The sequence below is a fragment of the Nanorana parkeri genome, unplaced genomic scaffold, assembly GCF_000935625.1.
Source record: "Nanorana parkeri isolate BGI_ZX_2015 unplaced genomic scaffold, ASM93562v1 scaffold64, whole genome shotgun sequence".
NCBI classification, from domain to species: Eukaryota; Metazoa; Chordata; class Amphibia; order Anura; family Dicroglossidae; genus Nanorana; species Nanorana parkeri.
The window spans coordinates 413628-438012 of NW_017306332.1; the positions used below are offsets into that span (position 1 = coordinate 413628).

General features: G+C 41.1%; 1 protein-coding gene across 1 annotated transcript in view; it reads right to left on the reverse strand.

Annotated features, from left to right (window-relative positions):
* Positions 1-4926: 4926 nt before the first annotated feature.
* SNX13 (sorting nexin 13) overlaps positions 4927-24385 on the reverse strand; it is a 109950-nt gene continuing 90491 nt past the window's right edge. Inside the window, exons 18-26 of the mRNA XM_018576335.1 lie at positions 22381-22523; positions 19734-19841; positions 16872-16982; positions 16607-16768; positions 13872-13943; positions 8139-8284; positions 7893-7961; positions 6457-6569; positions 4927-5973 (exon numbers count right to left, since the gene is read on the reverse strand). Coding sequence (XP_018431837.1) covers positions 5726-5973; positions 6457-6569; positions 7893-7961; positions 8139-8284; positions 13872-13943; positions 16607-16768; positions 16872-16982; positions 19734-19841; positions 22381-22523 — 1172 coding nt within the window. The 3' untranslated portion in view covers positions 4927-5725. The remainder of the gene's footprint in view (positions 5974-6456; positions 6570-7892; positions 7962-8138; positions 8285-13871; positions 13944-16606; positions 16769-16871; positions 16983-19733; positions 19842-22380; positions 22524-24385) is intronic.

A 24385-nucleotide genomic window follows, 5' to 3' on the forward strand; every position in this document is an offset into this window, starting at 1 on the left:
CCCCCCCTTACTGTACCTTCACATCGGCAGTATAATTTTAAACAGACAGTCCTCATGCCTTCCATCTAAGGAAATATATAGCTTTGTATAGAGGGCTCACTCTTAGTGACACCACCAATATTGCATATAAATATTGCACATCTTAAAAGGAACGCAAAACAAAAACAATGCTTGTCATACTATAGTTCAAAAGCTTAAGCATATCCTTATAGTATAGGCCCAACATGTATCCAACACCATCAGTACAATGATTGAAAAAGAGCCAAAACGAAATGGTTAATTTGTTTAAAAACTAACTATTAAGGCTAAAAATAAAAAAGTGTTTGTTTTGGACAATGGCACAAAAATTTCCAGCAATGAAATCAAAGCATCCATATAATGGATGGTGCTGTCCAGACAACAGTGCTGTAATATATAGCTGCATGTAATATACTCTATATATACACCACATTGTACAATCAGTTTGCTGGATTCTACAGCGGGCAGAATGGATGGCAGGTTTAAGTTGTGATCTGCTTCACAGTCTAGTACAGCAGCTTTTGAGCAGCACTCTGCAGATTCACTAAATCATGAAATAACTAAGATTAAAAAAATATATCTTTTAAAATTCTCAACTTCTTTAACATGTTAAACATAGAATGACACTGCATTACATAATAAGCAAGGGCTTAATAACAAACACACACATACATACTGTTTACCTATAAATGGAGGCCTCAACCAATCAAGTACAATAAAAAAAAAATGGCTGGAGTGATTGGAACCTGAATTAAGCTCATGATTGACACAGTCTTGGTTCACTGTAACCATTCCACAAATCCCAGCATATGTATTGTATAGTACTCCAAATGGTATACATAAGATCTTATAGTCAGTGGCCTCTTTATTAGAGCAGCAGATCATGTGGCTGCATTAGTAGGCATGGGATCTCTAAAACTGTACTGAAGATTAAAAAAACGTTGCCTGGTCTAATCACTTTCTACAACAACAAGCAGAAGGATCTTGTCATTTGTTAACAAATTGGGCTGGTGGTGGTGCAATGAGGTGGGGCACATTTCCTTGGTGCTGATAGGGCCCCTTAATACTAGTTAAGTATCATCTGTATGTCACAGTGCATCCGAGTTCTTTTCCTGACCATGCCCAACCCCTTATGGGTTCTAGATAAGTATACCTAATACAGTGGCCCCTGAGTGTGGTCAACAATGCAAAGAGCAATATGGACAGTTTACAAGGGAGAACACACAAGCAGATTATCTGAGAGAAATTTGATTTGTAAACTTCTCTTCCAATAACTGGCCACTGCAAGTGCCTCTAACCATTGTCAATGGTGCAAGAGATACCTACTTGAATATTGAACAGTCAGAATGCAAGACCCTGAACAAGCACTGGATCGGCATGCATATGTAGCTTTCATACAATTAGTCTCATTGTGCCAAGATTGATATAGGCTGTCAACGCCCATCTAAGATGTCCCAAATCTATTTGGTTTATCCAATACCATGATTGTTCAAGCCTTCTGCAGATCTAGCAATACACGGCTGAAACGTAACCTCTTGTTACCTAACCTGCAGGATTATATATCAAAGAATTCAGGGAACTATGAGTGTAAGGATTTGGTGGCAGAGATAGTTAAACTTGCCATAGGACTGTGATCTAAGTCTATAAGATGAATCAGAAAGGGATGAGCCAATTGCATTAAAAAACGCATAGTTGTTTTTACCATGCTAAATGAACAGGTATGTACAAAAAAAGCTTTTAATGCATGTGTTTTACACTGTACTGGCTTTTATTCACAACATGGTGAACCAAGCTCAGTCAGCATTGCCTACAAGTGTGTATTTCAAAACAGAGCTTTATGCTTCCATTAAGATTTTTGTACCCACTGTAAAATCCTTTTCTTGCAGTCCATTGTGGGACACAGGAGGTTTTTTTTTCTTACCTTCCGGTTATATTGCCACCTACAGAAGGATTGGTCAAAAAAAAAAACCTGACAAGAAAAACATAGGACACTACCAGCATACCTCAGGTTTGTAGCAGAGCAGTACTGAAAGCATGACTATAAAACACAACTGTGTCCCTCAATGGACTCCAAGAAAAGGATTTTACAGTAAGTGCAAAAATCCTTCTAGTCGACTGAGGGACAAAATAAATCTTAAACCTTTAGGATGTCCAAAAAGAGTCCAATTGAGGGGCGGGCAACAGCAAAAAAAATGACAACAGACCCAACGTAAACAGAAATTGGCGACTTCCCAAGTCCAAAGAGCCACCTGAAGGACCTTATGCTTGAAGCTGGCATCAAATGAGATAGAAACATCCACCTGGTAGAGCTTACAGAATGTAGGGACAGAGACCAGGTGGCAGCCTTACACATTTGAGAAACAGTTGTCTGATGCAGAAAGGCACTCACAGATCTAGTAGAGTGAACCCTTACTGGAAAGGGGGAATCCAATCCTTGAGACCATAAGCCTAAATGATGGTCTGTCTGAGTCACCTAGAAATGGGGAAACAAGAACCCAGACCACCCTTCTGTAATGACAAAAGGGGAATTAGTCTTTCTAAAAGAAGAAGTGGCTGAGATACAGACTCACAGAGCCCAATCCACATTTAGAACAATGGATAGAAATATCTTTTTGGTTAAGTGAAGCAGGAGAGAACAATTCCCTGGTCAAGGTGAAAAGCAAAGACCATCTTAGGCAAGTAGAGAGTCCTGGGTCTAAACATCACCTAGTCCCTATGCAAGCAACCTAAAATAGTTCTCCGTAAGATAAGGCCACCAGTTCAGACAGACACTCACCTCACAAAGGTGTTAGGCACCAGGAAAGTAACCTGGTGGGCAAGAGTAGAGAAGGGCATTTGTCTAATGGATTCAAAAGGGTGTCTTCTGAAGCATAGAGATGAGCAGATTTATAGATCCAATGGAGTCACAGGAGCATGGTCAGGAGGAAACAACATGGAGACCCCTGCACAAAGGTCTTAATCAAGAAGTGAGAGGACAATGGTCTCTGAAACCAAGCTGAAAGAGCAGAGACTTGACATATGATGGTGGCTGAGGACCAAATACTGGCCCAGGCCTTACTGCAGGAAGGAGAAGAATTGTGAGGGAGGGAAACTCAGAGAATTAGTTCAAGGTGTACTACTTCCATGGAGCCACCAAAGCATTCACTCTTCCACCACTGATTGAAGGGAGATAGCAAGCAGAGGGTAGGGAACAAAACTCGAGTTTGTTGCTCTGGAGCATCACCTCCCACACCCAAATATCGGCAAAGGCCAACAAACGTCCTCCCACTCTGGAAAAAGGGGTCACATCTTCATGCTGATATATGTCAGACTTTAAGGGTGGATGTGAAGCTAAGATTGGGGGGTCTCAACTCTGAAATTGAGGGTGTGCAGAAGTGAAAGGGATGCTTCCTACCATACAGCGAGGGAGGAGACTTCACAGTCTACTTCTGCATCCGACGAGGAGCCCGGTGCTAGAAGGTCACTTCTAGGCTAGCCCCACAACATCCAGTCTAGCAGGGTACTGGTACAATCGAAGAACAACCACGTAATATTGCTGCAGAAGAGGGAAAACCTCCAGCAGCAATGTAGAGAAGAGTCTTGTTTGAAGACTTGAATTGAAAAAATTGAAGAGAAAAATGCTAAAAAAAATTAGTCTTTACAACAGTAGAGCTGAACAAAAGACGTCCATCCTCCTAAGACGCTAGCAAGAAAACTGAGGCATGCTGGTAGTGGGCTGGCCTAGATTTTTTTCTTTTTAGTTTATGATGATTATGCCGAGGGAATATGTTACATCATCTTTTGCTGTTTACCTTATTGTGTGGCCACTCCTCCTTGTTTTTTAAATCCCAAAGGTTTCAGACTTGCTGTGTCCCTCAATGGATGACAAATTAAAGCATTTAAGTTTATGATGTTTACGTTGAGGGAATATGTTGCATTGTCTTTTCTATTGTGTGGCCACTGTATCTGATTAGACTCAACAGGGCCACATTTAGGCAGCGCCAGGTAACTGGAGCCCATCACTACATTGTTTACTTATTCATAGGCATCTACAACTAATAAATTAAATATAAACAGGTTAATGAAGAGAACCCTGAACAGATTTAATGGAGATACTTCCCTTAAGTGCTAATACTCCTATCCAAAAATTTAAAAAAAATTGCTAAACATCAGTTTTCTTTTTGGTTTAAACTTAGAACAAAAGGATGGACAAATAACCCTCAAAACATTACAAACGTCATCAATAAAAGCATGAGTTTTATGTTAATTTGAATACATTTAAAGTAATCAGATAGCAAGTGCAACAATGCCCAATAGTTCTTTATGTAGAGAAAAGACTGATAACGGTCATCGTGCTCACACAGGTGCCACAAGCCACATTCTTTGGCTCAATGACACTGATCTACTGGGGGAAAAGTACAATTCAATACTTGTATGTGGAAGAAATGCACACTGCTCACAAACTGTTGTGGTTTAACCCCATTTAGTGGTAGCAACACTTCCAAATATGTAAAATATTACATTACTTCAGAGGGTGCTGGATATGTCCGAAAGAAAAGATATTAAAAGGGGTTTCCACCAGAAAGAGCTCCACTATATTTACAGCCCTTGATTTATTATTGGAGAACCAGGATGCTGGGTGAATTTTTTTTTAATGAATGTTCTTCCCTCAATAGCCAGCTCATCTCAAAACCATTGTCAAATTAGGGATCAGGCTTTACACAGCTCTCCAATTTAAGTAAACATACTGAATGATGTTCAGATGCTCCTGAAGCGTATGGAAAGAGGGTATGCGTATGGAAATCTTAATTCACTAGGTGAATCATCCTGCACTCTACTGCAACCAACACAACAGTGAATCGGACCTTCAGCCCGCTTCACAAGCACCATCAATAGCTCTGAATAAATATTCACTGCCACATCATTTGGTACTGTTGTAGGCCCCAAATGAATGGTATTTATAAAGCTCACAGTCACAGGGGAGCAATAAGTCAGGCAAAAGTGTGATCAAAGGATAGCTCCCCCTTTTAAAGCCAACCAGCATATTAGTCTATAGTCAAACAGAAATCGCCAGACTGATTGTAAATGAAAAACCTGATTTAAAATGTAAAAACTAGACATCTGAACAAATGGTACATAACTTGTCTGTTATAGCTTGTACTCACTGCCTGCTGACCAATCCTAGGTTCAGGAATCACAGGCAACAGCCTCATCACCTAATGAGATCCCTCCCCTTACTTGATTACCATTCACTGAATCTCCACGTTTCTGCTACATGGGAACATTAATCGCAACCTTTCAAGCATTCACTCACACCACAATAGTGTTGCCCATTGCACAAATATCCATTTACAACACCAACTCATTTGATCCTCCATTATAGCAATGCATTTGTGCTTGAAGAATATGTAGAAAAATACAGCTAGCACTTTTCCCAAATCACTGGAATCTCAAGCTTTTCCATCAAGCATTTCCCTGACAAATCCGGTAGCAGCGGTCCTTATTTTCTGTGGGTTAAGACTTATTCCAACTGATGAATGCTTGAACAGTAGGAAGAATGATTAGAGCTATGCAGCTTGTGGATGAATTCATAATCTACAAGACATGATATGAATGGTGTGGAAACGTCGTTTTTTCAAGCCTCAGAGAGTATCCCCAAAACGCCGTTCAGCAATTCCAGGATAAAACACTGCAGAGTCTTCAGGGCACAACTAGAAAGGTTGGAGTGTCACCTTTTCTGTAAGGCAGGTGCATGAGAAGATTGCGGTCTCTGTCTATATTGCTGCATTCTCTCCGACCTGGAATGCAGTTTGTTAAAAAGCTCTCTGAATTTACATTGTGAAAATAATGTTTCCAGGAAGCCTTCCAAAAACACATATACAAGTCTCCTGTTTAGTTGGCTGTCCTGAAACATTTCAAAGACACGAAGGATGCCCTTCCGCGTTGTCTCTGCCCCAATGATGTGCTTCAGTTCATCTATGGAAAAGAAAAGTGTCCTTTTATTTAAAGCTAAACTACAAACAGTACATAATTAAAATACATACACTAGAGCAGTTTTATCTTCCAAATGATTAATTTTTTCTGCCTTTTCAGGCCTGAAATTTATAGACCTGTCATATTGTAGAGTCAGGCTAGTGACCTGACTTTGCAGCATTTCGGCAACAGAGCTGGCTTACCTCCCCACCCTCAGCCTGCGAATGGACAGTGAAGAAGCAGTTCATGTCCTAGCACACACCACCTGGTGCTCCCATCAGCACCTGATTAGCCGTTAGTGCTGCCCCACTTTCTCTATATAGTGCTGCTATACACAGGAAGATTACAAGAGGCTCATACCAAATGGTACTTACAGTGGTTGCTTTTAAAAATACATATTATTTTTACTGCATACACATCTGCATTACTTTTCTGGTCTGGAAGAACCAGCACTGTGCTGAAAGGAGAAATGTGTTGTCACTATACCTGGCATAATTTCCAGCAGCTTTGTTTTTCCTGCCACTCTAGTGCGCATTCGTATACTGCGGTCTCGGAAGGCGGTGGTTTCTGCCAATATTCCGTTCGGCCAAAAGGAGTCTCTGTAAATCAATAACCGTTTGAGGAGATAAATTATCATGCTACAGTTACAGACAATGCCAAAGGTAACTGCAATATATGGCTGGTTTGGTAAATATTTTTCTTTAAAAAAAAAAAAAGAAAAGATCATTCCTGCTGTAAAATCCAATACAATTTGACCAAAACAATCATTATTTTGAATGCTGAAGGTGGTCAGTGGATTGTGCAATGCAATGCGGAATGTTAAAATCTAGCAGCAGCACCTGGACCATGGCTGGGCACAGACATCTACTGTTTCACCACCCATTGCTGGACAAAAGCACGGGTGCATTTTAAACAATTGAATTTCTGCATGCTGCATGTTAGGTCCTCCTTTTTTGGCTATAACAGACCCCACTCTTCTAGTAAGGCTTACCACAAGATCTTGACGTGTGTTTGAGGGAATATGTGCCCATTCATCCAAAAAAGCATTTGTAAGGTCAGTTACAGATGCTGGAGGGGAAGACCTGGCTCACAATCAGCATCCCAATTCAAACCAATGATGTTGAAGGTGGTTGAGGTCATGGTGCCCTGCAGGGCACTAATTCCTCCACAAGAAACCTGACAAATCATGGCTTTATGGAACTGGCTTTCTAAGCAGAGGCGCAGGCATGATGCAACAGAAAAGAGCTTTCCTTAAACCATAGCCACAAGGTTGGAAGTGCACAACTGTCTAAGTGCCGGTTCACACCACTGAGTTCCAGTAGTACACATTACATGCATCAGTGTGCTGGCATGCCATTAATTTTGAAAGACAACCTAACAGACTCAGACAATTCACCGGTGCTGCAGTACACCACATGTGCTGCATTCCTGTAAAAGGGTCAGATGCAGTTTTTGGTGCGATTAAATGTATTGGCAGGCCATTTAAAATGAATAGGCTGTCTTACGGCAAAGTGCGTTCGCACGCATTACTGCACAAATGTGAACCTGGCCCAAATTATCTTTGTATTGTAAGCTGTAACTTTAACAGTGGCCTTCAAATCAGAGGGGTGTCCGCATACTCTTGGCCATATAGTGTAGAAGTGATGTGATGATCAGCCGTCTACAAACTTTTGCCCACATCATTTATATCAGTATGAGCTACATTATAAATGGGTAGATAGTAGAAGGGCATTTACATAAGCTCCACCAATGAATGCACTGGAAACAGATCTCAGTAGAAGAATGTTCTGGGCACCTAGGTTTGCTCTGCAACATAAACGTCTTTGAAATTAGTCAAGCAGGGATAAGGATTACAGAATCGCATTTTCTCACACATTCCACAACTACACTTACAGTTGTCATTTATTTTTCTTGTAATTTACCTGAAATTCTTCACATAATCCGCTACTTGATCAGGAGATGTCATGGCCTCCACGTGATCAACAATTTTTCTGGGATCAAAAAAGAAAACAATCAGGTGCGCAAAATGGTTTACCATAAACAGCTGTGTAAAGCAAGATACATTTTTATAGTGTTAATAAAAATTGTATTTTTCATGGAACCTGTACAAGTCTAGTGAACGGCCTGATGAGGCAGAACACACATTAAACTCAAAGAAAGCTTTTTACCGATTAATTGTGTCTCCATATGTTGCCTTGATGAGCTGTTGAAGGAGACTGGTAATCTGTCTTTTTAACCACTGATTTCTTTCTTTCAGGTCAAAGACTTCATCCATGAGTAACAGCATCACTCGTAACGGAATATTGTCATCATCCTAACAAAGAAGGAAGATTTATATGACATCTCTGTTAAATGCTCAACAGTGAAAAACCCTGTTCACTCAAATCTTCTACACACAGCAAGCTGCACATCGGAGAGTAGTACTTTATGTTGTTAGCTGGACATTATAACTTTGTGTGGCAAGTCTTTTATGGGATTGTATATAAGGAGTCATTTGTTAACAATTTTTTGTGATTATTATGAATCTTTGAGTAGAGTCAGTGTTGTAACTTGTTCTCCTTAACTTAACTTCTTTGCCAGCTTAGTAGCTCAAAGAAATTTATATACAAATGTGTTTTCGTCAGAGTGCTTGCTCATCCTATCGCTCCCACTGGCTCTGTCACAGGTTTCAAATAGAGATAAAGAGACAAACAGCTGAATACCTGTTACTTTGCGTTCTCTGTCCCCATAATTCATAAAAACCAATAGTGCTCCAGGAATCCTTTTTTCTTTTTAAATCTTTATTTATACATGTATTACACATTATATACATGTCCACACAAACAAACGTAAGAAAAAGAAGAGAATTTCCCGAATTACCACTATCACATAACAAATATATATATACACAAGACTGACTCCATAGATCATGAACCCAGCAAAAAGCCTCAACCAAAATAAATAAATAAATTGGATACCCTCTTAATAAAAACCATATTTCCATATTCCAAAACCCTCCCCCAAAATTCCCACCCTAAAGGTTCATCGAGCTATAATCAATCCAAATATCCCATTTACTGAGGAACGCATCATGATTCTCTCTACCCATTGCTATCTACTTTTCAGATTCCATAATACAATTAACCTGCCTTACCCAATCTGATCTTGTAGGTACCTTTTGGCTCTTCCAAAATCTCAGTATTAACCTCTTTGCTGCATTTAGGAGATGAGGCAAAACTTTAGCTTTGTATTTAGCCTTTGACACAGGCATCAAATGCAGCAAAAAGACCTCTGGAGAAAACGTGAGAGTCTCACCCAGAATGGTCTGTATTTGTTCTCCAATGTCTTGCCAAAAAGGCTTAAGCTTAGGACATGCCCACCACACATGTAAATATGTCCCCTGTAAACCACAGTTCCTCCAACATAGAGGAGAGACATTTTGATAAATTCTCCCTAAAGAATATGGAACCCCATACCACCGGGTAAGCACCTTATAATTGGTTTCTTGAACTCTGGAATCTATAGATGAGTTATGGGGCCGCGCTAGTATTTGGTCCTTCTGTACGTCCGAAAAAGTCACCCCCATGTCCCTCTCCCATTCTCTCATAAAGTACAGAGAACCTCTTAAGCTTATTTTCAATAAAATTTTATACATAAGAGATAGAGAGCGACTAGGGGGGGGGACCTAGAGTCACATCATTTTTCAAAAAAAGTTAAAGACCCAAGTGGCCTAATTAGACTAATATGTTCCCGAAGGAAGTTACTGAGTTGTAAATAGTGCAAAGCATCTAAAAGGAAATGTGCCCCTTTTTCTCTCAGTTCCTCCAATGGGATAAGAGCTTTCTCCACCATAAATCTGCCCAAACGAACATCCGCATCCACCACCCAAGTCCGAAAATATAATAAGTGCTGTCCTGGTAAAAACCAGGGCGAACCACCAATTGGCGCTAAAGGGGATATATTAGGGACCAATTCTCCCCTTTTATTTACTGTATCCCATACCTTTAAAGTGTGTATAGTCAGGGGCGATACTGTGGCCGCCAAACCTCTACTGGCTGATGGTAGCCAGTGGGCATTAGCTACATTTCTACCGGCCATATATTTTTCCAACAGAACCAACTGCTTATCCTTCTCATAATACTGCCAATCTAGTATCCTCTGTAATGCAACAGCCTTATAATGAGACATCTGGCAGTCCCAAGCCGCCATTTTGTTTGCTGCGCCTCAAAATATCATATGACAACCTTGGTTTTCTGTTACTCCACACAAATCTCAAAAACAAACTACGTAATTGTTGAAAAGAAAATGGAGGCAAACTAATCGGTATTGACTGTAAGAGCTCCAGGAATCCTTTGTCAAAGGTGTACTCTAAATATAACTGACCCAAAACCCTTAGGCCCCATTCACACCTATATCTTTAGGTGCGATTAGGGATTCCTGCGTCAGGAACCTTTGATTTCCCCAGCAGGAATCCCTTATCTGTCGTTTACAAGCGGAGGACTTGCCCAAGTCCTCACAGGTACAAGTACTGATACATTTTTGTTTATTGCTATGTGACAGTTTTTCTAAAACAATACAGACTAATGATTTCAGGACAGTGGTGGAGTGCCAGAGCCAGGTCCCAGCTGCAACCGCTGCAACCCTGGTAGTTCTCATGAAAATGCTGAGTATCGGCACTGGTATCTGAAAAGTATCGGTGCATCACCATTGGTAACAGCCCATGTTACAAAGACCAAAACACCATATTATCAGAGTATGATCTTTTTAACCTGTATTGGTTTGCTAGGCAGTTATACCGCTGAAACATTACAAAGTTTATCAAAACTGTTTTATGAAAGAATTTAACATATTTTAATCCCACTAACTGTCTTTCTAAAACCTTGATTCTCAACTAGTGGGTCGTGAGCGAAAAGTGGGTCGCGGCCCCATGTTTAGTGGGCCGCCTTATGCCTTTGACTTTTCTAGGTGAGAGACTCCTCAGCCTCCACTATTTCAGCACCATCAGTTCTCGCACCGAGCAACCATTCAAAATATGCTGCCCGGCCCTGTGTGTCAGCTTGAGTTGGGGGGGCTGGAAGTATGGCCATAAAGGAGCTCCATCCACATGTACACTGCTCACAGCTTCCACATGTGCCCTGTAGAGGTGCCGGGACTGGACTGACGTCACATTCTGGCTCCTGGCACCTCTACAGGGCATGCAAGGGAGTTGTACAAACAATGCACATATGGATGGAGCTCCATCACAGCACAGCAGCCCACACTGGACCCCAAGCTGAGGATACACTCCAGTTCTTATAAGTTAGGGAGACTGGGTGGATCTTAAAAAAATAATATTTTTTGGGGAGTGTGTATGTGTGTTTGAGAATGTCTGAGTGTGTGGGATTATTTGTCATTTGTTATTTATTACGGTCTGTCACCGTTTTTGAGGGTCCGTTCACACTAGTACAGTAATTGCGCAGTCCCATGCGATTAATGCACGGTACCACACAATCGCACCTACTGTGCGTTCTGGTGTGGAAGGTGTATTGTGTTGCCATTATTTTGAATGACACCCCAAATGCTCACAGTTCGATTGGCCGGACCCGAACGTCTGGTACTGCAATGCCCTGCATTCCACTGCAGTGCGACTTAATGACCAAGGACAAATCTGGGTCCTGAGGTTACACAGGTTGAGAACCACTGCTCTTAAACATAACTGACTAAAAGGAATACGAAGAGTAGGTTCCACCTTAAGGTATGCAATTACCGAAAGGGGAGGGGCTTTTAAGAAATACTATAAACTCTCTAAATGCATAAAAATATGAATTCATTTATTACATAATTAGAAATAAATAAAGTTAAAAAGTAGTTGGTCTATTTTACATGCAGTATAAATGTCACATCAAGTCAACAATTGTTATTAAAATAGGACATAAAGATGACTCATTCAGATAAAACCCGACATGTTTCGCCCCACTGGGCTTCTTCAGGGGAAATTATATATCCTAAATGAGAGAGAACCCATGTGAGGCAAATTAGAGACTGCATTCTTACATAATTAAACATAACTGCACTATGTATTATTTTATAACATGTTACAAGACTGCAGTGCTCCGACTACACCTCAATGTCCAGATGAGAAACTCTGGCAGGACTGCATGAAGCACCTGATCACTTTACAGGCGTGACGAGAAATTCAAAGACCTTTCATAGAAAGGCATTTATCAAAGTGACAGCAGAGTGCGGATGTCCAGGAAGACAATATGGAATGCTTTGAAGTGACATATAAAAATTCACAGTGTGGGACAGGTGCAGATTTATGACGATGACCAATATCCATATAATCACCAATAATCTCTGTCCTGTAAGTTCTACTCAAAGATAAAAGATTTCCGATCCTATTCTGTGAACGGTAAATGGTGTGTTCCCAGATACTGGGAAAACTATCACATCTTCTATAATAATCAAGAGCGGCTTCATTCGCCACAGCTGCTGGAGGGCAAACATTGTCATTTTTCAAGGTGTGAAATATTCCGCACTCCGTACTTAAAATGGGGCCACGCAGCATAAATAAAATGGGAATGAGGCACACACATGCGGCCAATCACAACGCATAGTGGTATCGTTATTGGAGCGTCAGTTGCGTACATGCAGAAGTGGTGTCACAAAGGGTGGATGTTAAGCCAACGGGTATCACATTCTATCTTACATGTCTTTATTGCAACAACATGTATATGCCAAGTAAACCATTTTTCCAAATCAGCTATGTTGTCCTAGATTGTTCTCTTTTCCTGCCTTCTAAACTCTTCACCCTTTAGTGAATAACCCTGTATAGCCTTTGCAAGTCGTGGCTCTTAAGTTGTGATAGAAAAACAAGCTGGTCCTAGCTGGTGATGTCTAATAGGTTTTAAAGGAGATGTAAAGTCCCAGCATATACTATCGTGTTATAACATCAGCATTATAAAAAGAAATACATACTAGAGTTGTATTTGATAATGTAATCAAATCCCTTTTATGTAGTGAGTGCTGCCTTCCGTCTGCCCACCAATTTCACCAACTTCCTGGAATCCCAGTGTGCTTTACATCTCTTTCTCTGCTCCTTGATGTGATGCAATCTTAATTTCTCAAGACTACATATCCCATCACGCATTGCTTTCAGCAAACAATGATGATGTTACATTGTGGGTGTCAAGTTGTAGTTCCGATGGTACACTTGATTGGAGTGGTAACACAAGGAAATGCATAACAGCACTTCATAAGGCAAACATCGTCACTATGTTTGCCTGATAAAGGGACTGCTAATGGTTCGGAAACATTGCTGTCTAATAGTGCTACCTGTATTCCTAGCATGTAAATAAAGGCGTACTGACACGTTGGACTTTGGTGTGCGGGTGACTACTTGTACAGGAAGTGCATATTCACAGGGCTGAGTGAATTTGTGTCAGTGCAATGAGGAAGTACATCCTATGGTCATCTTCAATCAGCAAGCTTACAAAGCTCTAGATCAATATGATTATTAGGAGTAGGATAGAACAAATGGAAATTCAATCCAGGAATACAGATTTCATTTTAGTTTTTGACCTTAGATACCCTTTATGCTCACCACACACTTTATAGTCTGATTGTACAATCTTCTTGAGATCTACCAAAAATGATGCTGTGTAACGGTTTACACAATTGGATGCAAATTGATTGGATAGATTAGGTAGGTCCTCGTATTACATAGTTTTTGTAAATACAAACTTTATTGAACGGTCAGATTGTAACGTGTATGGTGGCCCCTATGTTCCACAGTCTGCAGCTACGGGAGTTTGCAGTCATCACTGGAAGGCAGTAACACACAGTGCACCCCAGGATCATTTACCATGTGGTCGTCATCATCATGGAAGTCTGTATAAGATCAGTAGTTTAAATGAAATCCTATGTATAACAGTAATACTCACATTGTCATCCAACTGTGCAGACACTCGACAATGCTGAGGATCTGAATCTGCTTTCGGTACAATAATTGGAGCCTTAAGTGAAATAAAAACAAATATGTAAAATGTCAAAATGAATAAACTCTGCTGAACTTTTAGCAGTCGTATTAAATCAAATGCAGCAAACCATACTCTTTATATCAGGGATATACAAACAACAGCCCCCCAACTAGGGTGGAACTACAAATCCCATCATGCATCTGCTTGTAGAAGTTATGCCTGTGGCTGTCAGAGTCTTGCAATGTGTCATGGGATTTGTAGTTGCACCACAGCTGGAGGGCCAGAGTTTGCCCACCCCTGCTCTATATTTTTGTTAAAGACAACTCTGTGCCCAGAATGCACTATTATGAGGATAATAAAACTGTATTTACTGAGGTTAAAATTAGGGATGCACCGATACCGTTTTTTCTGCATCGGGTACCAATATATATTTTTTGGTACTTGGCAATACCGGCTACCGATAACGGAAGTCCCATTAAGGAAGCCAGGCGGCGTGTAATGACTCGCCACCTGACTTCCCGATTAGCCGGGAAGGCTAGGGTGACGAGGAGGCATGAAATCGGCTTTCTGGCCTATCAAGAAGACGGGGGGCGAGTCATTACACACTGCCTGGCTTCCTGATTGGCCGGGAAGCCGGCTCCATGCTCTCTCGTCACCAAGTGATGAGGGAGCATGGAGCCGGCTTCCTGGCTAATGAGGAAGCCGGGCAGCGTGTAATGACTCGCTGCCCGGCTTTCGGATACTGGAAGTTCAGGTATTGAGCTCGGCATCGAGGCATTTGGGCGAGTAAGAGTACTCGCCCTAACACCCGGTATCGGCACCAATACTAGTATCGGTATCGGTGCATCCCTAGTTAAAATATGGTCTGTCTTTAGGTTTGATATTTACATGATTTCTTTACCGTAAAAAAAGATCCCACAATCATTGGTGAACAGTGGCACTTTAACTCCCTAACCCAAGTTTAAAAAAAACGCAATTCTACAATTGTTAATGGTCAGTGGTAGGGATGTCCCGATGCCCCGATGCCTAGCGCCGAAGCTTGTGCTGTTTTTTTTTTACCTTCCGTGGTGGCTGGGGTCCTCTGGGCAGGCTGGAGGAGTGTCGCGTCACTGCTGTGGGCGGAGCTCCAGGTGGGGGTCTAATGTAGTTGGCTGGTGACTGTCCAGAGGACTCCGCCTGTAGCTCCTCCCACAGCAGTGACGCGACGCTCCTCCGCTCAGCGCTGCATCCGGGTCTAATGTAGTTGGCTGGCAACTGCCCAGAGGACTCCGTCTGTAGCTCCACCCACAGCAGTGGCACGACGCTCCACCGCTCAGCCTCTCATCGCCGCCGACGTCATCCCCACATGAGGAGAAAAAAACATTTGGCACCCAATGAGGCTCCATTGAACAGGCACCAGTAAGTAAGGGCCTGTGCTGCTGAGATGGCAAGTGGTGTAGTTTTTGCCACTTTGCCAGTATTGTATTTATATTCTGATTGCAAGTGTACATTTACTTCTTCATATAGAGTATTAGGTTAAATCATGATCTATAGTATACTACATATATAACATGTAGTTGTACTATGGATCATGATGTAACCTAATCATGTTAGCAGGGGAATAGGGGATAATTGGAAAAAAAAAACCTCTATTGCTGTAGTGTACTCTATATGTAGTACATGTACAGTACTAGCAGAGTATAATTGTAAATGTATTGTCTGCACTGTATTAGCAGTATATACTCTATATGTGCTACATATAGAGTACATATAGAGTACACACTGCTAATACAGTGCAGGCAATACATTTACAATTATACTCTGCTAGCATGAATGGATTAAATTATTTGTATGTAGCCCTGTACTAGGAATCATTGAATACATTCATGTTAGCAGTGGATAATGGTAAATCTATTGTTGCAGTGCACTCTATATGTACATGTACTATATACTACATATAGAATGCACAACAGATTTACAATTCTCCCCTGCTAACATGAATAGGTTAAATCATGATCCATAACACATAACATGTAGTTATACTATGGATCATTTAAAGTCACCAGTCCCTTTAAAAAAAAGTATTGGTAATTGGTATCGGCAAGTACATGAGGGGAAGTACTTGGTCCTGAAAAAGTGGCATCGGGACATCCCTAGTCAGTGGCACTTTTACCCCCATCTCCCCCACTTGATGATCCCATCATCATTGGTGGCCAGTGGCACTTTAAGTGCCCCCATTTTCATTTTATCTCCTGTAATCCTCCTTCCTGCTGTGTCGAGAAACGTTAAACCCATTCACAACAGATGAAGGGAAGCTTCCTCCATTGGGCTGAATGTTTGTAAACACTTCTAGTGTTTATACTTGTCATGGCTCTGATTGATTCACAGTGATCACAAGGTACAGAACCTCTCTGATTGGCTCTGTACACCGTGACTGTGATCTGAGCTGTCCAGTGATACAGCCATTCACAAGCACAATGGCCGCCAAAGTGTGTTTTCCGAAGCACTGTTTATAAACAGCACTCCAGAAACACATGACCAGCTCCCAACCATTATTTTGTACAATACAGTACTACAGAGATGGTTAAGGGTACTGGATTTAGAAGTATGTATAAAGGGAAGTTTTACAGAATATGTGCAGGAGTGGGACGGGGGTTGTAGGACATAATGTCTAGTTAAGACAGACATAGTACATGTACAGTGCTTTTAAGAAAATGTACCTTAAATAATGATTGCTTTATATCTTGTCCCAGTCTTTCTGACATTTTGCCCATATTATCAGACATCTTATTCATGCCTTCTGCCAAGCTGTCAGGAAAAGATTTCACAACATTGGAAACATTCCGCATCGAATTGCGCAGAGGGTTTACAAAGGTGTCCATCTATGAAACAAAGCAAGGTAAAGGTCAGTTTCAGTGTCATAAGAAGCATAATGTGATCGGAGTTAAAATAGCTAAATCCAATATTTAGAACCATAAACTATACCTTGCGGGCAAAGTCCCCTTTTCCCTTGTTGTAAGGTTTGTTTTCAAGAAAAGTAAATACAATAACAGCAAGATGTTGGTTGGCTTTTAACAACTCAGGAGTTAGCAATATCTAAAATGGAGAAAGAAAAAAAGATAACATTTTAAAGTCAAAATCCAGATAAATGTTTTTCTTTTTTTGGGAGAAAGGTCAGTCTGTGTGGCAGATGTTTGCTGATGTCTGTGTCCCCCAAGTGGGGAAACCCTCCTGAATTCCGGTCACAGTGGTCACCAAGGGAGGAAAAGGTCCCCAACAAGAGCCCAGACAGCAACAAACTATTAAAAGGTTCTACATTCAATACCCTACTATAAATGTGAGTTCTTAAAGAACAATCCGGGCAGAATAAAACATATCCCTTGCAGTGGGGCTACCCCCACACTGCAAGGGTTAAGCGCTCGTTTTGGTCTAGGGCGTAAAGTAAAAAAGTTATACTCACCCACAGCCTCTCTCCCCCCTCTGGTGGTCTAAGGATTCATGAGTCATCATGTGTAATATAGTGTATTAGACGTGAGGACGCTGAGGGACATTCCATTTCTTCAAGCTAGCTGTTCTCTCTTAGATTTTTCTTGTTTAGCCCGTGGGCTGAACGAGAAAAATCACTCAGACTTACAAAATAAAAATTCAGATTTGATGTCATATTACAGTAAATGTCCAGGTACCACATCCACAAACCAGCCATTCTGTTAGGGATTTCACCCTATTTCTGGACAATTGGGCTAACCTGGGTTACCATTTTTTTTACAGCTTTTATATAACAGCTATGATATTATATCATTTTTTTTACAGCTTTTATATAACAGCTATGATATTATATCATAGCTGTTATATAAAAGCTGTAAAAAAAATGGTAACCCAGGTTAGCCCAATTGTCCAGAAATAGGGTGAAATCCCTAACAGAATGGCTCGTTTGTGGATGTGGTACCTGGACATTTACTGTAATATGACAGCAAATCTGAATTTTTATTTTGTAAGTCTTCTGGAAGGCTCGAACCTGAACTAGTTAACAGGATGGCAGCTAACATTTTATATAGCCAGTAAGATATCAAACGCATAGAGAGTGTGCAGTTATATGCGTTACCGTAATACCTAGTTCAGGCTTCAAAATTTCCACTTGCCCCCTCGCAATTGGCGAGTGAAAATTGCGTGGGGGCGAGTGGAATGTCATCGAGGGGGTGCGCCAACGGCAGGACAAGGGATGGGACACTACCGCCACGGCGATTGCTCACTTCTGTTCCCTCTTCTCCTGATTGGCTGCTGCAACTACAGACCGGCCGAGAAGAGAACAGAAGCGAGTGATCGCCGCGGCGGTAGTGTCCAGACTCAGTGGCTGATTTAGGAGTACATCCCCGCACAGCGGCCGGGACATACAGCTGACACGGAGTTAACCTAATGACCTCCGCACTCTGCGTCACCTTAACGACCGCCGCACTCTGCGTCACCTTAACGACCGCCGCACTCTGCGTCACCTTAACGACCGCCGCACTCTGCGTCACCTTAACGACCGCCGCACTCTGCGTCACCTTAACGACCGCCGCACCTTGCGTCACCTTGCTAGCCTCCGCACTGCGTCCCCTTACTGACCTCGGCACCGCGTCACCTTACTGACCTCGGCACCGCTTCACATTGCTGACCTCCGCACTGCGTCACATTGCTGACATCCGCACTGCGTCACATTGCTGACCTCCGCACTGCGTCACATTGCTGACCTCCGCACTGCGTCACATTGCTGACCTCCACACTGCGTTACATTACTGACCTCCACACTGCTTCACATTGCTGACCCCTGTACTGCTGATTTATTGCTGACCTCCGCACTGCGTCACATTGCTGACCTCCACACTGCGTTACATTACTGACCTCCACACTGCTTCACATTGCTGACCCCTGTACTGCTGATTTCTGTACTGTGCGTCACACAGCTGGCCTCTGTAATCGGCATTGCACCACTGACTTCTGTATTGTGTGTTGTTACTGATCTCTGTACTCTGTGTCTCACCGCTGACTTGGTGGAGTTAAGGCCGGGGCAGGGTAGGGGTTAGGTGGCGAGTAACTTTTAAGGCCCGGCTAGTAGCTCAGGACTGGAAATTTTGAGCCCTGACCTAGTTCATTTTGTAACAGAATTTTAACCCACACTAGGTCTACCCTAATGAGAAATCAGAACCTAGCAGCATGAGCAGAGACAGAGGTACTTATTTTACTGTGTGCTTCGGAACTCTTTTGGGTACTTTGATTTTAGAAACAGAGTCACTTTAAAATTAAAGTGACACTAAACTCAGGAGTTAAATCTTACAAATACATTCACGTACCCTAACTATTAACAAAAATGTATCTTATGTGTATCACAGAGCTGCAGATTCTCAAATCATCTCTGAATTGGTGCTGGCACTGTCCTTCCTTCTGGAGGATGGCTACTTTTGTTCCCCATGGTCCCCGTGTGTGTTGTAAAGTAATCACCGCTCCAAGCTCACTCCCATGATGGACTACAATCTCATTGCAGATTTAGAGTAAACATGAGATTGTAGTCTTTCCATCACAAGAGTGAACTTGGGAGGTGGCTACTTTACAGCACTCACAAGAGACAATGGAGAACAAAAGTAGCCCCCCTCCAGAAGGAAGGACAGTGACAGCACCAATTTAGAGATGATTTGAGCATCTACAGCTGAGTGATACACAAATAAGATAAATTTTTGTTAATAGTTGAGGTACTTGAGTGCATTTTTAAGATTTAACTCCTGAGGTTAGTGTCACTTTAATCTTTACCAATCACACGGCTACACAAAAATGCCACCATTAATATTGAATTACAAAAAGGAAAACAAATACCTGTAAGTATGCATTCAAATCAGTTTTTCTTTTTTCTAAAAATTCTTTATCCATATTGTTGAATGTCTTTTTTCCTGGCAGCTTCAAGATAGTGACAAGGTTCTCGAACTGGAAAATGTCAATGAAGCAAAACATTTTTTAAGAAAAATGTACGCAAAGTGAATATGCATGCATTTGAACTTGTGCTTTTTACATTTATTATGCTATAAAACTGAAAATGCACAGGTAGACTTGCTTGAGATAAGCTAATATGTTTTACACAATGAATGTTGGCTCCAATAGTGTTCCATGTATGAACATAAACTCCAGTGAGTTGCCAAAATTAGGCCTTTAAATACAGAACGGCCTACCTGCCCTGGCCTTGCGGTAGTGCACCAGATGATCTACTACAAAAAGATGCCTCATTTTCCACAGGCAGAGTTCTGGGAACACCACCTCTGATGGACATCTAATCTTCACAACACGAATGTCAATCATCCATGAAAAAAACAGCAGGCCATTGTACTGCCAAATATCTGTCAGTCAGAGCTATCTGCTGTGGTCACCCAAAGGCAACCTTACTATCACCCAACCCTGCCACGATTGATGGGATTATGCAGCAATAACCTAATGTCCCAAGTCTTTCTAGTTGAATGACGTCTAGAGTCTGTGGGTACCTCAGACAATTCCATCAGCTTCCGCATAATGTGTTCTATATTTATAACAACTATTACACTATACTTGGCTTAGATGCAGACAACACAGTCTGTGAGCTTGGATAAAAGAGTGGAAAACAGCTTCAGACTGATTTTATCTCATTGCAGAATAAATACTGAATTCAGTTTGTGGGAATAACCGTTAAGCTTTGGGATCAGGAGTTTATGGACAGCTGGAAGTAGGACATAAAATCACATTCCATCTGAGTTTATACAACAATGGCCCCAGAGAAGGACATTTTGTCTCTCTTCTAAGACTGGACATGTAAATTACACTAATACCGCCTGAAATAAAATAGACTTGGGTAGCTGAACATGAAACTAAATTTATTCTTTCACACTGTGCCAGAAACACTTTTAATAGCCAAACGACATTTGAGGCAGAGCACGATTCAATGCCTAGTGAAGCAATTCACAAGTATAAAAAAAAACAAATAGTTAGTGATATTTAAATGCAGGTTTTGAGCGGAAAATACTTTGTTTAATATTTTTTTTTTTTTTTTAAAGACACAGAAATAAATCCTTTTTGTGAATGTATTTTATTTTTCAACAATAAGAGGCTTTGTGCCAGCTGGGGATTTAGTCTTTAGTTTTACAAGATCTGAATATAACAATATAAGCAAACTAATAAAAATCATATTCCTGGTGGCACAAAGAACTGCCTACAGCTGTCTCAAGGCCAGACCTCACAGAGCCATAAGCTTTTACCTAATGCCTATCTACTCCATTCCCAACCGGAGTTTTTCCTTCCTAAGCCCTGTGACCAATACAATTAATGATGCTGGCCACTGTTCCACAACGGCTCTTCTGCTATCAACAACATTTGTCAGCAGAAAAGTCAGACTTGTGTTACAAGATAAATAGGGCACGACTTCACTACTGAGGCTTGTGATACATTATTGCTGAATCCCCAAAGTGATATTCTATAGCCAAGTGACATTACATAAATATGAAAAAAAAAAAAAGAAAAAGGAAGTGAAAATACAGAAATGTTAAACATGGGATCTAAATCCAACAAAAATAACATTTTCTTAAAAGTTTTTTTTATAGAGAAAACTATACAATAGATGAAAATAAAAACATCTTAGAAAGTCAACAGTTGCTCAGCATACAAATATTACTTAGGCCCCTTTCACACAGGCGGTCCGATAGGGTCCGTCTGTCAGTTTTTTCAAGCGGGCCCCATCGGCTGTGCAATGTTAGTCTATGGGCAGCTATGTGTGAACGGATGGGTGTCCGTTTACACCCAGTTACCCCCAACTTCGGCCAGGTCCGAAAAAACAAACAGATCAGAAATCCGTTTAGCTGGACCTGAATGTGCCAAATCAGGGGTAATCTAATGTACATCCAATTCCCCATAGACAGACATGGGGTCCGGTAATTTCAGTTTTTTTCCTCCATCGCAAGGACAGACACGGATGACACAGCGGTGATGAACGGACACGGATGTCACAATACTGACTGGTTCTTACAATGGTCAACTTTTATTCATAAAAAACCTTTATCCCAATAGGAAAAAAACAACTGTTCTGTAACTGCTTAAAAACTGTTAGCTGGATTACTCAGTTCATTTGCTCGATAGAGTGGGGCCACCCTAACACAGGAAGTGTGTTACTGGCCGGATCACTAGGTGAAAATAAAGTAAAAAAGAACCTAAAAGAAAGAAATCTAATGCAGCCACAACATGTAAGGACTGGTAAGCTGCAACATGTTACATTTTTGGTGTTTAGATACGCCTTAAGCCAAAGTAATAGATCTCAGGTTCTGTCAGGGTAACTGAATTCAGAGATATACATATGTAAATGTTATCAGTAGATTTCTTTGTAAGGCAACTCTCGCATATATATACCTCGACAGTCTTCTCATTACACTGATGGGTCTGAAAACTACTTTTCCTGGATTAAGTACATTATGAAGATTACTATGAAGACATTTATATGCTCCCCTCTTACCTGTTCAGTGATCCGCATGTGGAAGTCATGAAAGTCACTGTATCGGCGATAGGTATTCCAAGAGTCTACAATGCCATCTGCGCTCCGCCTCTGGACAGTGATGGTGTACAGTGCATAGGTTTTGCCATGTTCATTACAAACTCCTGCCATAGTATATGGGTCACAGTCAACATGAACTAGTAGTTTAAGTAAGAAGGACAGGAGCAGAGGCACACACACAAAAAAAGCAAAGGGTAGAAAATAAAACATGAAATGGAAGGTAGAATGACAAAAGAATGAAATGGAAAAACTAGACAAAATTCATTTTTTTGCATAACACTGTAGAATTATTAGATTCTTAGAGACTAGGGACATCACTGGGACGGAGATGCTGTATTTCCATGAACACCAATTAAGGTGGAAGGTCCTAAAAACTGGCTATGTTAGCAGTGCATCTAAATCGAAGGCACCTTTTGGTACTAAGGAGCTTTCAGAATTTTCAAAACATTCCCTATATCCTTGTGGAGTCTCTCTATTCCTATCTTAGTCAGTAGACTGGGCCCTTTTAAGTCCCTCAACAGTCAGAGCCTCTATTGAGACCTTGGGCTCAAGAATTGATTGTTTGAATGACGGAGCCTTAGCAACAACTAGAATGCCAAGTCATACTAAGTGTTTTGTTTACGGGATTTGTGTGGAGTCAAGCGGGCACTGATCAAATAATTCTTCTCCCCCTATACCATACTTGCAGTGTCAGTCCAAGTTGACACTGCAGGTACTTCTTCCTAGGACCAAGATTTTGTCAGCAGTACCACTGCAGGTAACATCAGGTGTAACCAAACTTTAAACATTCAGATTGAATTGTGCTTTGCCCTCTAAGTGTACAGCTGTAGCTGACTATTCTTCTGATCAAATGTACTGTAACTAGATAAGAATTCTAGGGTTGGTTCAGAAGACAGCGCTTCTCATTTATTACCTAACAGAAAACACTATAACTATGCCATTCTGAACAAGCCCAATAAACATTCGATGTAGTGACTTATTTGCTGCCGAGATTACTTTTAATGCAAGCAAACTACACTGAATCCAGTTGTCTAGTAGTACTGCTTTGTTCCAACTTGATCTAGTTTCTCAAATGCACCAGCATTTACAATTTCATTACATAATGAGTAGAAGAAAATCATCGGTCAGAGTGGCAATGGAAACATTTTTTAGCAGTACTCGCTTTTACTCCTAACTACTAAACAGCATGAAAATTCTAGAAAACCTCAAGAATGTGTTAGCTTTTCATCTGCCCGGACACTGAATGCATATTTCATGTCAAGCTGCTGGTTTCATCTTTCATACAGTAAGACTTGTCTATTCAAAATTTATGGCTCAGGAAAAACATTCAGTACTGTCAGAAAATACTCTCTACCTTGCATAACTAGGATGATAAACATATTTAACATTATTCAGCAGCATAAACACTAAAATACGTGTCAAATGTATTTTGAGAATACACCTATACATGAATCATAGAATAGATGGAGAGAAAGTCATGTGGCACCTCCACAGGTCATTACTCTTCTGCTACACTAGAAACCAACCTCAGAGACAACTGCCATTTCCATTTTGGGGTAACCAAGCAATGGCTACATATATCACCCTGAGACTACAAGGACAAGATCTTCCTGGAGTTGTATGAGGGGATAATACACTTGTTATGGCACAGTAAGGGTTCATTAACACAGATGCAAATGCAGGCGTATAAGCAAACATTGTGAAAATATATATTTATTTGTGGCGCCTGGAAGCCCTGGCTGTTGCGTATTAGGGTTTATAGGACTGTATGGACACAATACACTTTACAGGTACACATATGTAAACTGTTGTTTACACATGCATGTTTATAAGTGAAAGAAGTTTCATATTTGGGAACTTACACCCATATGCACGCAGGTACTTGTGTTTACATGTACATACCTGTGTACAGCGTATTGTGTCCATACAATCCTAGGGACACAAATATACAAAAGCCAGGAATCCA